The sequence below is a fragment of the Cynocephalus volans genome, chromosome 16 (assembly GCF_027409185.1).
Source record: "Cynocephalus volans isolate mCynVol1 chromosome 16, mCynVol1.pri, whole genome shotgun sequence".
Lineage (NCBI taxonomy): Eukaryota > Metazoa > Chordata > Mammalia > Dermoptera > Cynocephalidae > Cynocephalus > Cynocephalus volans.
Window position 1 is genome coordinate 35342683 of NC_084475.1, and position 15695 is coordinate 35358377.

General features: G+C 41.6%; 1 protein-coding gene across 1 annotated transcript in view; it reads right to left on the reverse strand.

Annotated features, from left to right (window-relative positions):
* Positions 1-493: 493 nt before the first annotated feature.
* PCSK5 (proprotein convertase subtilisin/kexin type 5) overlaps positions 494-15695 on the reverse strand; it is a 399384-nt gene continuing 384182 nt past the window's right edge. Inside the window, exons 35-38 of the mRNA XM_063080405.1 lie at positions 13184-13401; positions 5605-5705; positions 3630-3813; positions 494-897 (exon numbers count right to left, since the gene is read on the reverse strand). Of these exons, the coding sequence (XP_062936475.1) occupies positions 494-897; positions 3630-3813; positions 5605-5705; positions 13184-13401 (907 nt within the window). The remainder of the gene's footprint in view (positions 898-3629; positions 3814-5604; positions 5706-13183; positions 13402-15695) is intronic.

The following is a 15695-nucleotide window of genomic DNA, read 5'->3' on the forward strand; positions in this document are numbered from 1 at the left end:
AACCCTCTTTTCTCGGCCCTTACAAAACAAATTTCTGCCTAAAGACACCTAAAGGGGGAGAAAAATCCCCCCAGACCAACAACTCTTTAGTATCCCCATTGACCCCAAAATTAGTTAAAGAAGTAGAATTCCAGAGGCAGTAGACATCTCCCCCAGGCAGCTTGGAAACAGAATCCCTATAGGTCCACCACTTCCCCTTCTATTCAATCACATGAAGGAGTTTGTACAAATCTCAGTCGTTTTCACTTCCTGTGTTTTGTGTCTTGACATATTTCGAGGAAAATGCCTCCTCAATTTTGGTTGACCAGGAAGTGTTCATTGAATTTAGGCACCCAAAAGAAGGATGAAATATTTCGCATTCTTACAAATTCTGGTTGGATTCATGGTTAAGAAGACAAAACGCAAAGACTCACACATCAGCCCGGTGTGGGGGTAGAGCCGGACCCAGTGATGCCCACAGGCAGCCTGTCCCCGGATGGGCAGGGGACTCCGGTCACTGGTAGGAGTAGCTCTCATCATCGTACTCCAGCTCGTCACCATCCTCCTCGGCCAGCAGCCCGTACTTGAATTTTCGGTAGACGGTGCCATCCTGGCTCATGTAGACAATGTCATCATCATCGTCCTCATCGTAGTCCTGGTCCCTGTACTCGATCACCTGATCCTCTTCAAAGCTGGTGCTCTGGCCATAGCTGCTCTTAGAGGAGGAGGCCTTGCCGGCCTCTGCCAGCTTCTCATAGCCGGCCTTTTCTGCGGCCTGTGCTCGGCCCCGAGATTTCCTCCAGACGATCACTGCGGCCCCGAGCAGCAGCAGCAGCATGACAGCGGAGGTGACAGACAGGGCCGTCCGGGAGCGCTCGACTGCAGGCCCTACCTCGCCAGGTCGAAGGATGCACTGGTCTGGTGGAGGACATCCCCAAGGGAAGAGGGGACAGGGGAGGGGGGAGAAGAAAAGCAGTGGGAATCAGTTTCTCTGGCAAAGAACTTCGCCTTTGTTTTTTAGTCTAAAATGGCAGCATCATTTTTCAGATTTTCTTAGAAGACATACCACCCTACAAACTTGCAGTATGGACCCCCTGAGAGTCCCAGTCTATGTCTAATAAAACCCACAAATCCTTCTAGAAAGAAGTTCAGTTTGAGATCTAAAGGGAATCTCCTTATTTCCATACCTCATGGATCAATCTCCGAGTGTCCAACCTTATCAATTGATTCTTCTGTTTCCCTCCTGAGAAAATAGTTTATCTTGGGCCATGCTTTTGTTATTGGTAAATGCTCTCTTTTCAGTCCCAACTCTGATTTTTCCTAAGACTGAGTCCTCTTTCCAGCAACCATTAAGCCTGGTCCAAATGTGACTGTCCTACCATTCAAGGGCAGAGCAGATTATTTATAAGACCACTGACTCTTATAGTCATGTCGGACGTTAGAAATTAGAGAGAACTAAGGCCCACCAAGTATAAGTGAATTGTCACATTGACAGAGACAAGACCTTGTTTGTGGAGCAATCAGGATTAAAATCCAGGAATCCTAACTCCATGCTACGGTCTAGAGACATTAGGGCAAAAATACTCTGACAACTAACTGTTTGTTGGCTTCTTGGAGTTTTGTGGCCCTCGCCTGGCAGGAAAAGAAGTGTCATCTTTAAATCCCGACTATCAATGTTTGTAATAGGGAACTTCTTCTATCATAATTAAAATTTCTGAAGTCGAGAACTCTGCCCCCTATCATCCATCAGCCTGGGTAATATACCTCTTTTTTTTTCTTTTTCTTTAACCCTTTACAATGGATTGTGAAAAAGAGTTGGAAGTACTAGAGAAAAAACCGTCAGGCCATGTTGGATATACAAGTTGAAGTGCACAGTGAGCTTTTCATAAATAATTGTTGAACCACTTGGATCTGCCCCCAGGATTCTTTTATGAGAGATCCTAGGTACATTCTATACACTAGATTAACGGATATAATATTGCTGTCAGGCACAATGATTTTTGCTTATTAGGATATTGACCAATTAGATCTGATTCATCACCACTATGCATTTCTCTCTTTTCTGCTAGTGCTAAACATGTTTCCTATTTTATCATAACTTTCATTCTCATGGGATTTTGTCCAGCAAGTAGAATTTACTCTTGTAAATTAATAGCACTATCATCGCATTCATCATTAATAAATCAGCACAGAATTTTTCCCTGGAGGAAATGTTAAAGCACCTGAGGGATAGATAAGCAATTTCTGTGTGGTACTTTAAGATAAATACTGCCTGAAGCAGGAGAATCAATAAGAGACATTTCGAAGTTGTTTCAGTTACCAAGGTGCCATATGCAATCACGTATTGCTTACTATTCTCCAGCTCAGATCTGCAGAGTTAGGGTCAGCCTCTGTGATCTGGTTTCTTTGAAGGGGCAGGGTATCAGTAGAGGAGGAGCAGGTAATCAAGATTATTTTGGACTTTTGCAGAGTTGCCCCAGGTGGCTCTTCAGGAGCCACAGAGGGACCAGGAAAGCTGACTTAACAGTTGTTAGTTGGAACAGTCTTTCAGAAACTCTGCACCCAACATGCACACATTTCTGGTTTCATTTAAAGGCATTGATGTAATGAGAGTTACTATTCTTAGTTGACAGCATGGCTATTAGGCAATCAGATCTGAAGGTGGATGTGTATGAGGAGCTAAGGAAACCAGCTGTTCATGGGGCAGGGGGAAAGCTGAAAGAAGGAAATAATTAGTTTTTGGAAAGATGATACTTAGAACCTAATTGAAAAGGCTGATAAGAAATAAAGAAATGGCTTGTAGCAGTTACAGGCCTGGGATTTTTTATTTTTTATTTTTTTACTTACAAATGGACTGACTCCCATAAACATGATCTCTCTCTTTCTGTCAAGCAAAGATATATTTTGAACTATTTTTGTTGGTTTTTTTTTTTTTTTTTTTTTTTTTTTTTTTAGCAGCTGGCTGGTATGGGGAACTAAACCCTTGACCTTGGTGTTACAAGGCTGTGCTAGAGTCTAACCAACTGAGCTAACTGGCCAGCCCAAGCAGTGATACATCTGAATTCCAAAGAAATTATCTACTTCTGGACTAGAGAATATATTTAAAGAATATGTGGTTTTTAGTAGGAATCACTCCATTCAGAAATTTTCAAAGTTTGTGGCCAATGAGAACCACGTGCCCTTGTGGAGGGGTTGGAAGTGGAAGACAGGGGACTGGGAATTGGAAAAGGGGGTTTTGTTTCTTCTTAGCCTTCTTCCAGGGGGGAAGAATAAAAAAGGAACAAAGTAAATTTATAAAGATAAAATTCTAGACCTACTTGAGCTCTGGTCTTGGAAGCAGCATGGCAGTGGAAAGAATGTGGGCTTTGCAGCCCAAAAGACCCACCTAATTCCAGATGAGCCTCTTAATATTGGTGTGGACTTGGGCATGCTCATGACACCCCGTCAGCCTCAGTCCGTCATCTCTGAAATGGGACTAATAATATCTACTTGTGAAATGAGATGATGGACATGAAGGTTCACATCAGTAGGCATGTAGCAGGTCAGGCACTCAAGAGAAAGGCAGCCGTACAGATGCTCCTGAACTTCCCATCCTCCTCTCCCGCTACTCTCCTCAGCTTCCTGAGGACATGCCCTTCCTCTCCCCTCACCTGTGGTGTCGTGGCAGTCACAGCACTCCTGGGCAGCGGGATTGGAGGCATTGCAACAGTGGAGGCAGCGGCTGTCATCCATGTGCAGCACCAGGCTGGCGGGGCACATGGTACAGTTCCTGGTGCCAGGTCCCTTGCATTCCAGGCAGCTCTCATGGCATTTTTCACACTTAAATCTTTCTCCCTGTTAAGAACAATCAGGAAGTTCCTTTTGAGTGCAGAGAAGATATCAAGGCACTGAAGTTCCCAGATAGGGGTCCTATCTTGTCTCCATGGAGAGGGAGGCACGGGGGTACAGCAGAAAGACAGCATGTTCTGGGTCCAGTTTAACCGTGCTGAGTGAGAGACAGAACCAACAGTCTGCGATTGGCTGGAACCATCGCTGGGCCCTGACCTCTGAAATCTGCTAGTAACAGTAATGGGAGGACTGGCTTCTAGAACAGTTTGAGTTACAAACTGACAGCTCATGAGCATGAGTTCAAGGACAGCTCAGGTCAAGGACTAGTTTTGTCCAGGCTCACACTACCATGGCTCTCACAGTTTGAAACCTGTTGCATTCATTTCTTGCATTTCTAAAGTGAGATGTTTTACACCTAAATCAGTTCCTAATTTCTCTTTGAAAACTAGGAGACCTGTCAACACTGGATTCATCACTCCCACGTGGCAACATCATAAGCAGAACTGAGTGGCAGCGGCCCCCTTTTATGCTCTCCTATTTGACACAATCCCCAGCACTTGCTATCATGTCACCAACACATCCATGATCCATCCATTTCTGCTTTGCATCAAGCTCACACTACGGTTTTCTTTGACCCAGTGCCTTTCACTCATCTACGTTAGTTACCTGCTTGGCCACTGTGGTTACTGGTTTCTTGTGGCCCAGCCCAAGAAAAACGTTAAGTTGTGACCATGTAGCTAAAGCAGTTAAATCTCCTTGGAAATAGAGTTGAGACAGGAGAAGAAAGTGGCTTTTCTCCCGACAAGTTGTTCCTTGACGGGCGCTGGAAATGTGGGTTAGGGAAGATGCCTTCCTATTTTGCTTCTGTAGCTTTGGCAGTGTGGTGTAACAGAAAAAGAAGAACGGAAATCGCTTTTGTTGAGCACCTTGGCATGTTAAGGTGCTTTCTTGGCTGTTATTATCTCATCAAATCCCCCAGGGTTTCAATCCCAGCTTTGTTACCTGCTACATATGTAATCTTTAGCAAATTATTTAACTTCTCTGAGCCTCAGTTTCTCCAAACTGTGATGAGTGCTGTTGTCAGAATTTAAAGAGAGCTCATAAGTGAATTTGCTAGTTTGTGTTAATTTCACCATGGAGAGATTTACTTATTTTCTAAAGTTTGGAAACACAATCAAGAAATTACTGGACTCAAAATTTGTTGCTTCTACACAAGCAATAAATCCTTCTTAATATGCTGTGAAGGATGTAGAACATGAAAGACCAGCATCAGCTGTGTAGGGCCTCCAGTAGGCAGGTGTTTCCAGCTAAACAGCAGAGGGTAAGAGAGAAGAAAGGTCGTATTTCTGACATAATGGTCTTACGTAGACTGAGACTCCTGTGGTCACAAACTCACAAATGCAGAGTTCATTCTGAGGCCTCATTACTTAACTTCCCCAGTATTCATCTTAGATCTGCTCAGTTCCTCTGATTGAAGTGAAGGCTACAGGTGGATAGCACCGTTATTCCATGATGTGTTGGTAGAAGATTTTAACACACTAAACCTAAATTATCGTGAGTGTGGGAATCTTAAGACTTTTCAAAAAAATTAGTTATATTTTTGAAAGACTAGTCAGGTGAAGCAGTGGGAGCGGAGAAGGAACAAAGAAATCTGTAACTGGTTGTGATCAGTTCATTGTAAATGCCACTGCACTCGGACCCGCCTAGGACTTTTTGACTGCCCAGGACGACAGGCAGGAGCCGGGCTCACACCCCTCCCCGGGGGGGCAGAAGGCACACCCCCCCAGCTCTCAGTACCTCTCCCACTCTGTACTCCCCCACAAGACAGTCCGAGGTGCAGATTCCTCCCATGAGGTGGTAACTCCACACACAGGATAAGCAACTCAATGCTCCTGTTCCTGAAAGGGAAAAAAAAAAAAAAAATGATTCTAAGTTATGAGACTGAGCTTCGATTTCAGCCTTTGCTTTGGTTCCGGACACTTAGGAATAAGGAATACGTCAAGTAAATTGAAGCAGAAGGGTGAATTGATTGAAGATGTAGAAAAAAAGGTCTACAAGACAAAGTGAAGCCCTGGAAATTATCCAATTAGTCCTACCAAGGTAGACCCTCCGCCTGGAAATTGGAGACTTGGGGATGACAGATGTCTTATTACAGCAAGAGAAAAGATTTTCAGAAAAATAAGAAATCATGTAGAAAGTTTAGAAAAACTTTGTCATTCTTCTTAGTGTTTAACTAAGGTGGAGGATGATACCAGCTGATCAAGAGGGTCCCAATACTCACGTGCTGAGTGAGTCATGAATGGACAGTCCCTAATTAAGAAACAGCATTAGAGTTGGAACTTAAAATGCTAACGACTTAGCAGATCACTTTGTTCAGTGGTTCTTAATTTTGGGATTGGTGGAAGTGAATGAATGATTCCTTTGAAATTGTCTTGAAAGCTATAAACTCTCTTCTCAGAATTTTTTTTTTTTTTTTTTTTTTGGTGGCTGGCTGGTGGTACAGGGATCTGAACCCTTGACCTTGATGTTATGAAAACCATGCTCTACTGAGTGAGCTAATCAGCCAGCCCCATCTCTTTTCAGAAATTTGATATCTTATTTATCTACTATTTTTCAAATAAATGAAAACTAAGGACCAGACATGCAGTGTCACCCATCCAAGGTTACATAGGTAATGGTCAAATTGATTCAAATTCAGCTTTGTTGACTCTCCATCCAGTGCTCTTTCTACCCACACTATCTGCCTTAACACATGAACCACCAAACAGAGGAGGTCTGAATTACAGACTGTTTTCTGTGGACGCAACACCCTCCTCTTCTAATTCAGACACCCAGAGAATGACTGGCCCAAACATTACGTTTTATGCAGGTATCGAGCAATAGCTTCTGCAAAGTGTAAAGGCAGGAGACCTGAGCTCTAATTCACTCCGTTAGGAAGGCCCTGGCACTTTCACTGAGAATTTCGAAACAGAATATGCTTAGTATTATGAGTTGGAACTTGACATAGGTCTTCCCATTCAGAACACTACTGTAAGACGGCCGGCCCGTGGCTCACTCCGGAGAGTGTGGTGCTGATAACACCAAGGCCACGGGTTCGGATCCCATATAGGGATGGCCAGTTAGCTCACTGGGAGAGCGTGGTGCTGACAACACTAAATCGAGGGTTAAGATCTCCTTACTGGTCATCTCTAAAAAAAAAAAAAAAACACTACTGTAAAGGGTGGTTAGTTGAACTTCAAATAGGACTATAGTTCCTGTCCTTTACATTCACAATAGAGTTTAATTGAGTTTTCACCTTTGATCTGTGAGCTCAATCATTCACAATGTGGTTTCTGTGGAAAAATGAATTCTGAGCTTTGAATAACATCTTAGAGAAAAAAACCTTTATTATCCACCTGCTTTTTAGGTTGGGGGCTGCCTGTAGATTCAAAACTGCTCTATTTTCATCTTAGCTCTAGCTTCATACAGGATTTCCTACATGTTCTGGAATATAATTGTGGTCTCTGATGAAAGAATCAATCTTCCCCTCATTCCTTCCTTTTCCATTCCTATATTTTTCTAAAATATAGCTTAGATACCTTACTCCAGTTTTTAAAATAAGCGAGTTTTTTTTTAAATGAAGAGAAATAAGGGTAGATACATAATGTCACTTATACATGGGTACTTCAAAAAGTTTGTGGAAATGGGCTGGCCTGTGGCTCACTCGGGAGAATGCGGTGCTGATAACACCAAAGCCACGGGTTCAGATCCCATATAGGGATGGCTGGTTAGCTCACTTGGGAGAGTGTGGTGCTGACAACACCAAGACAAGGGTAAAGATCCCCTTACCGGTCATCTTTAAAAAAAAAAAAATTGCTAAGAGGGTAAATTTCAAATGTTTTTACCACAATAAATAAGTATTTGAGGGGCCGGCCCGTGGCTCACTTGGGAGAGTGTGCTGCTGATAACACTAAGGCCACAGGTTTGGATCCCATATACGGATGGCCAGTTAGCTCAATAGGTTAGCGTGGTGCTGACAACACCAAGTCAAGGGTTAAGATCCCTTTACCGGTCATCTTTATTTTTTTATTTTTATTTATTTATTTATTTATTTATTTATTTATTTTTAAAGATGACCGGTAAGGGGATCTTGACCCTTGACTTGGTGTTGTCAGCACCACGCTCAGTCAGTGAGCAACCGGCCATCCCTATATGGGATCCGAACCCGTGGCCTTGGTGTTATCAGCACCACACTCTCCCGAGTGAGCCACAGGCCGACCCGTACCGGTCATCTTTAAAAAAAAAAAAGTATTTGAGGTGATGGACATGCTAGTGCGCTTGATTTAATCATTCCATATTGTTTAAATATAACATGATTTTGACCCCATAAATATATACAACTATAATTTGTCAATTTGCAATAAAACAAAATAAGGGTAGAAAAAACTAAGAGAGGGAAAAGGCAGTAACAATGTTAGGTCACAAAATTGGTACGTTAACGTTGGTTACAATTTCTAGGAGACCAGCAGCAATTTGGTTGAGGCCCAGATTGTGGGCAATACCCAAAGGCACTAGCCGTCAGCTTTGGGTAATACATCAGTGACTCCATTTACGTCTCCTACATTGATTTATTGCAAAATCTGCACACTTAGGGAACCCAGAATCTTTTGTGAAAGGCGGTTTGTTAATTTCCAGAATGCTTTCTGTCATTTTCAAGTTTAACACCCTACATCCATCATTGCTTCTAAGGATCTGCAGGAACCTCAGAACCTAAAAGACAGGCACTTTGATTTCCTTAAAATTCAGCACAGCTCACCATCTGCTCTCCCTCAGATTGACCCCCATGGGATGAATTCAACAAATGCAGAACGGCGCCTGAGTCTGTCCATGGGCATCATTCCACACAGAAAGAGGCAGCTTGAGAGAGTTGGGAGGCTTTGGTTACTCAGTCTGGATTTTGATTCCAAACAGTTTTATGAGGAGGATAAATAAAAAGTCAAATGTGTGAAGACAAGGAATGAGTTAATTTTGGAGGTACCAGTTGAATACAATAGCACATATTGGGCCTGAGTGTGCTATGCTTCCCCACTCCCTCTGCCACCCCCTGTGCTTTTTTTTTTCTTCTTGACACCCTAAAATTATCAGGCAGTCAAAAGTGAATAAAATGTAATCTAGTTGGTAAATTGCTTATTTAGCTTGCTAACCCTGATTCTTCTATGCATCCTCATTTCTTACTATGACAGCTAATATTTTAAGAAGGTATGAATTCACCCTTTTTTTCCCCAAACAGTTTACATCCCAAGAGAAAACCTGTCCCCAAATTTTGTAATCATTATGTGTTGCAAAACCAGAAGACAGAACAGAGATTCACTAATCAGCAAAGGACATGTGTGGTATGGCGGAGAAAGGACAGCAGAAGGAAATGAGCATCAAAGACAGAAAAGTTTAACCTGGCACATTCTAGGGTTCAAGTCAACTACAGTGGGGGGTGGCACAGACCCTCAGGGTGGTTTCAGTATTTGCTCAGTTGCACCCAGTCATCCCCTGAATACAATCTCAGGGATACTGTGTTGATGAACTTTTGAGATTGGAAATGCTCAAAACCATTATCCTTAATTCACCTAGGAAAACTCAAACCCAATTAAAAGAAATTTATAGTTCTTAAAACTGTGCTTACAACATCACTGATAATTTCCCCAATCCTCGCAAAAGTCATAAAAGGCTGGTGTTGCCTTTTTTAGTTGGCTGATGTTAAAAGACATTAACTTACATAATGATGGTTGCCTGCTCTTAATTAGAAACCAAATGCCCTCACCACTAGTCCACCACACTGCTCAGTGAATAATACTAGTGGGATGGAATTAGGATCATTAGATTTAGCAAACCAAAATACAGTATTTTATCTGGCACCCCTAATTGGAATAAAGGCCCCACATACCCAGTAATGATGGTATCAGAGATACCTTTGGCTTTTCAGAAAGCCTAATAGAAAGCCAATATTTACCACCATGTGGCCAGTGACAATGTCAGCTTTACGTCCCTCCCACCTCACCCCCAATTCAATGTGTTCTCTCATTTGTTATCTTATTCTGATTGGAAATTTTGAGTGGCAACCACATGTATCTTTGGAATGAAAAAAAGACAACACATATTAATGATTACTTAATACAAGTTGCTAAGAAAAATGACAAACACGATCAACAGTCAGAACTTCAGATAATATCAATTTCATAGAAAAGTTTGACAAAGTCTATAAAATCAGTGTGTTTAAGGGGCTGGCCCATGGCTTACTTGGGAGAGTGTGGTGCTGATAACACCAAGGCCATGGGTTCAGATCCTATATAGGGATGGCCGGTTGGCTCACTAGGTGAGCGTGGTGCTGACAACACCAAGTCAAGGGTTAAGATCCCCCTACCAGTCATCTTTAAAAAAAAAAAAAAACAGTGTATTTAAGATGCTCAAAAAATTAATGAAGACATGATATCCATAAGAATATTAAATTATGAAACACAAACTGGAAGATATGAAATAAAAATAGATGGGTATGAAAAAGAAACAATTAGACTAAAAATAAAAAATATAGTCACTTAAAAACAAAAATAACAAATGATTAAACTTTAGACTAAACACAGTCAGAGAACAAATTAGGGAAATGGAATAGAGTGCTGAAGAAGTAATCTAGTATAAATCATAGAGGGTCAAAGAAATAACAACATAAAAGGAGACACAGAGGATAAACCAAGAAACTCTAAATTACATTTAATGGTAATATCAGAAAAGGAGATTGGAGGGGCTGGCCCATGGCTCACTCGGGAGAGTGCAAGGCTGGTAACACCAAGGCCACGGGTTCAGATCCCTATATAGGGATGGCCGGTTAGCTCACTGGGTGAGCGTGGTGTTGACAACACCAAGTCAAGGGTTAAGACCCCTTACTGGTCATCTTTGAAAAAAAAAAGAAAAGAAAAGGAGATTGGAGAGAAGGGTGGAGAAAGAGTATTTGAAAATCTAATAGCTGAGCATTTTTCAATTTGCAATAAGACATTAGGATTTATTTATTTTCTATACATTCATTTATTCATTCAATAAACACTTAATGGGCACTTATTACATGTTACACTCTAGACTAGGAATAGGGGACACAAACAAGTGTGGTCTAATTCTTGTCCTTGCTTGAGGGGCTTACAGTTAGTAGGAGATACAGACATGTTTAATTAAAATGTAATGTAAAAAGTGCTATGATAAAACAGTATTACAGAATCAAGAAGGAGGAAGAACATGTCTGGGAGGACTAACAAGAGCTTCACAGAGGGGCTGATATTCAAGCTGGGTCTCTAAGCTGAGAGTTCCCTAAAGATTGTTCCTCGGGAAGAGGAAACAAAAGTCTTGGAGGTATGAAAGAGCAAGGCGTATTTGATGGATGCTGAGTGGTTCTGGGTCATTATAGGTGGGTCTATGTTCTAGAATACATGGAAGGAGAGTTAATAAGTTAAAGAAACTGACTGGGGAAAGATTTTAATCATCTTTCTTTCTTTCTTTTTTTTTTTTTTTTTGCAGCTGGCTGGTACAGGGATTGAACCCCGGACCTTGGTGTTGTCAGCACCATGCTGTAATCAACTGAGCTAACCAGCCAGCCCTCTAATCACCTTTTAAAAAAGGAAAACATTTACCAAGACTGGTTAATTTATAATGAACAGGAGTTTTTTTGGCTCACAGTTCTGGAGACTTGGAAGTCCAAGAGCATGGCACAGGCATCTGGCGAGGGCCTTTGTGCTGCGTTACCCCACAGCAGACGGGCAAGTGAGTGCTTGAGACAGAGAGGAGAGGAGGCCACATTTCCTCTTTTTATTCTGTGATAACTAATGCATTAATTCATTCTTGAGGGTAGAGCCTTCATGACCAAATCATCTTTTAGAGATCCCACCTCTTAATACTGTCACAATGGCAATTAAATTTCAACATGAGTTTTGGAGAGGACATTCAAACCATAGCAATAAGTAAATGCATAGGATGGAGAGATATATCATGCTCAGAAACGTGATGACTCAAGATTATAAAGATGGGGTTTCCTCCAAAATAAATTCAATGCAATGCCAATCAATATGCAAAGGATTTTTTAAAGGAAACTTGACTGATTATAAAATTTATATAAAACAAGAACTAAGAATAGACAAGATAATTCTGAAAAATAGGAATGCTTCCTACCAGCTTATTAACAGTTTTCTAGAAAGTTTTAACAATTAAAATATTACAGGAGTATTTCTTTATTAAATGTTGAGAAAAATTTATTGTGATCATCTTTTAATGGCAAGATGTGAAGTAAAATGAGCAAACTTGAATTTTAGGGTGATCACTCTGGTGTTAGTGTATAAGATGACCAGAGGAAGGGGCGGTGGTGGCCAGACCAGAGTTGCAGTGACCCGCTGGCCACCTCAAAAGGTATTGTAGGAGATGCTAAGAATGAAAAAGAGGATAGTGAAAATGGAGCAGGAGATCTAATTAGAGAAGTATTTAGGAGAGAGAATCAACAGACCTTGAAGTTTAGCTTTGTTGGAGGTAGTTGTGTTGGGCAGGAGGCAAGGGAAAGAGAAAAGTCAGGGACAACTCCAAGGTAACAACCTGGGCTAGTGGTTGGATGGTGCTCCACCAACACTGATTTTAAGGATCTCTGGGCAGACAACTAGGTAAATGGAAAACAGAAATGGAGCTTGGAGAGTGCTATGGTCTGAATGTTTGTCCGCTCCAAAGCTCGTGTTGGAACTTAAACCCCATTATGATATTTGAAAGGTGGGGCCCTTAAGAGATGAGTGGATTATGGGGACTATGTCCTCATGAATGGATTAATCCATTCATGGATTAATGGGTTAATGCTTTAATGGGTTATCAGAGTAGACTGGGGGCTTTATAAGGAAAGGAAGAAGCAGTTATCTGTCCCTTCCGCACTTCGCCACATGATACCGTGCACCACCTTGGGACTCTGCAGACAGTTCCCACCAAGAAGAAGGCTCTCACCAGATGTGCCCACTCAACCTCGGACTTGCCAGCCTCCGGAAATCTGAAACTGGGTAATTTATAAAGAAAGAGAATCTATCTCTCACAGTCTGGGAGGCTGGCAAGTCCGAGGAGTTGTTGAAGTAATAAAAATAAATGGCTTCCCCTAGGCAGATTCAGCAGGTAAAGATGAACACCACTTCCTACAGGAGATGATGCCTGTGTCTGAGGAGGCAGCAGGGCGTGGCAGGAATAGCCCAGGTCAGAGGGTGCTGATGCAGGAGAGGACTGGGTACCAGGTGGGACGTGAGAGGAACTTTCAAAGGTGGTGAGAAGGAAGAGGGGCAGAGCAGGAAGAAAACCTTTGCATTTTTCTGCTCACACATGCAAACTTCACACGCACTCTCACCTTTGCATGTCTTGCAAGTGGGATGGCATCTCTCACAGGTCTGTGTTCTTTGCTCTGCATAGTGATGCTCCGGGCAAGTGCGATAGCATTCTCCCTTGGAGGGCAGCAGAAAGAAGAACGTATCGCAGGCCAGGCAGTCCGTGGGCCCCGGGCCCCGGCAGGCCTTGCAGCTCCTGCTGCACCTCTGGCACTGGCTGGTGGAGTTCTCTGCATAGTATCTGCAACCGAGGCGGGAGGAACAGAAGAAACACTCAGGCTTCTCCACTGAACATGGGAGAGAACACATGGTAATATAGGCTTCCTTTATAAGCTGGGTGACTTTAGTCTCCATTTACCTTTACACATCAGATTCATTACTAATGAATCATTAGTATCACTAATAACAAATCTAATGATACTCAGTTTACTTATCTGTAAATTGGGCATTACAATCCCTCTCCTGCTTTTGTAAGGATTAAATTGGATAACACCTATGCAAAGACCTGGCACTGACTCTGACACATCTGGGGATATAAAAAAATAGAGAAAAAAAAAAAGACCTAGCACTTATCACACATAGTAGCACCTGGATAATTGTTAGCTACTATTGCCTTTTTCTTCCATATGCTTCTCCAAATTCAAGCTTGAAGTTGTGTTGAATGGGATCAGGGAGTGGAAGACATTTAAAAATTATCCTGAGGGCCAGCCCGTGGCTCACTCGGGAGAGTGCAGTGCTGATAACACCAAGCCCGTGGATTCGGATCCTATATAGGGATGGCCGGTTAGGTCACTTGGGAGAGCCTGGTGCTGACAACACCAAGTCAAAGGTTAAGATCCCCTTACCGGTCATCTCTGAAAAAAAAAAAAAAAAAAAAAAATCTTGACCCCATACTGGCCAGCTGCTGGAAAAAAAAAAAAAAAAAAAAAGCCATCTTGAAATAGGAGGGGACATGAGCGATGTTGGTGTTTACAAAATAGAAGTAGCCTAATTTGAAAAGATTTTTGGAGGTTAAATATAATAACAATAATCCCTATTCATTAACTCCCTACTACATGCCTGATAGTACTCTAGGGACTTCATAAACGCTATTTTGCCTTATTGAACCTGAAAATGAGACACTAGAGTATGGTGGTTAGGGGCTTGGCTCCTGGGACAAGACTACATAGTTTCACATCCCAGCCATATCACTTATGAGCTGTGTGACCTTAGGCCAGTCACTCAACATCTCTGTGCTTCATCTGTAATATGGAGCTAATGTTAGTACCTAAAATTAAACACATAATTGTTGAGAAAGATGGTTAGAACAGTTCGTGGCACATTATAAATAATTAATGTATATTAGTGATAATTAAGAATTTTATGATTAATCCTCATAGCAAACCTTATGATTTAGATATTGTTATCCCTATTTTACAGATGCAAAAACTGAGGCTTAGAGAATTTAGACAACTTGCTTAAGGTCAAATGGCTAGGGAAGTGGGACAATGTGATTTGAACTTATCTGTTAAACACCACTATTACAAAACAGTGCATTAATTGAAGGTAAACCAAGATTTTTGCCAGTAAGATAAAAGAGGGTAAAAAAATTCTTGATAAGGATGAACTTCTAGAGGTCATCTGACTCATCTCTGCATCTCTGGACCTCAGCATACTGAAGATATCCTAGAAACCTGAAGGTTCATCTCTGGTTTCTCTGGTTGCAAAACTACAGTCCCGACAGGCTTTTTGTGTAGTCTAGTTCAGCTCCATGAACTTGTTGAAAACTAACACCATGCCTAGGTAATGCTGAGCCTACCTCCGTTTAGCCACCTGTCACTGATCTTAGTGAGTACACTTTTACCTCAGTGGCCCAGCTTGTGGCAAATTAAGCTTGACTTCACTTTCTGCAGTCACGTGAAGACAATTACTGCTGGGTTGATCAGTAAGACTGTGAGGTATTTGAGAGATAAGGTGATGAAAAGAGAACAAGAGAAAGCATCGATCATGAACTGAATAGTTGGCAAAGAACACATAAGACTCCAAAAAAGAAAACAAAAGAGTAAAGTGAAAATCTATACAGGTCAGTGGGAATTCACAGGATTGGAGTCAGAAGATTAGAGTTTTAGTCCTGGCTCCATCATGTATACAGCTATGTGACTTTGGATAAACACTTAACTTTCTGAGCCTCAATTTTCTCATCTGTAAAATGGGGAGACTAATATAAACCTCATGAGATAGTTGTAGAATCAAATCATAATGTTAAGATACATTATGAGTGGAAACACTTTGTAAACTAAAGCAACATACAAATGTTTTTTACTAATGTTTTGTTATAAATTATTATTAAGACAAAAAGCATTAATAGGAACTGCAGGAAAGAAGGCTTGTCAATTTCCAGTAGGTTTTAAAAATTATCACAGAGCAATGCTAATAGAAAGACAATGAACAGTTTACTGGATCAGATTAAAAGAACAGTACAATGCCATTGCTGCCTTGGATCACTCTTTTGCATGAGGTGAGTGTGAAATCAGTTGAGCCTCACAGCCTTGAAGA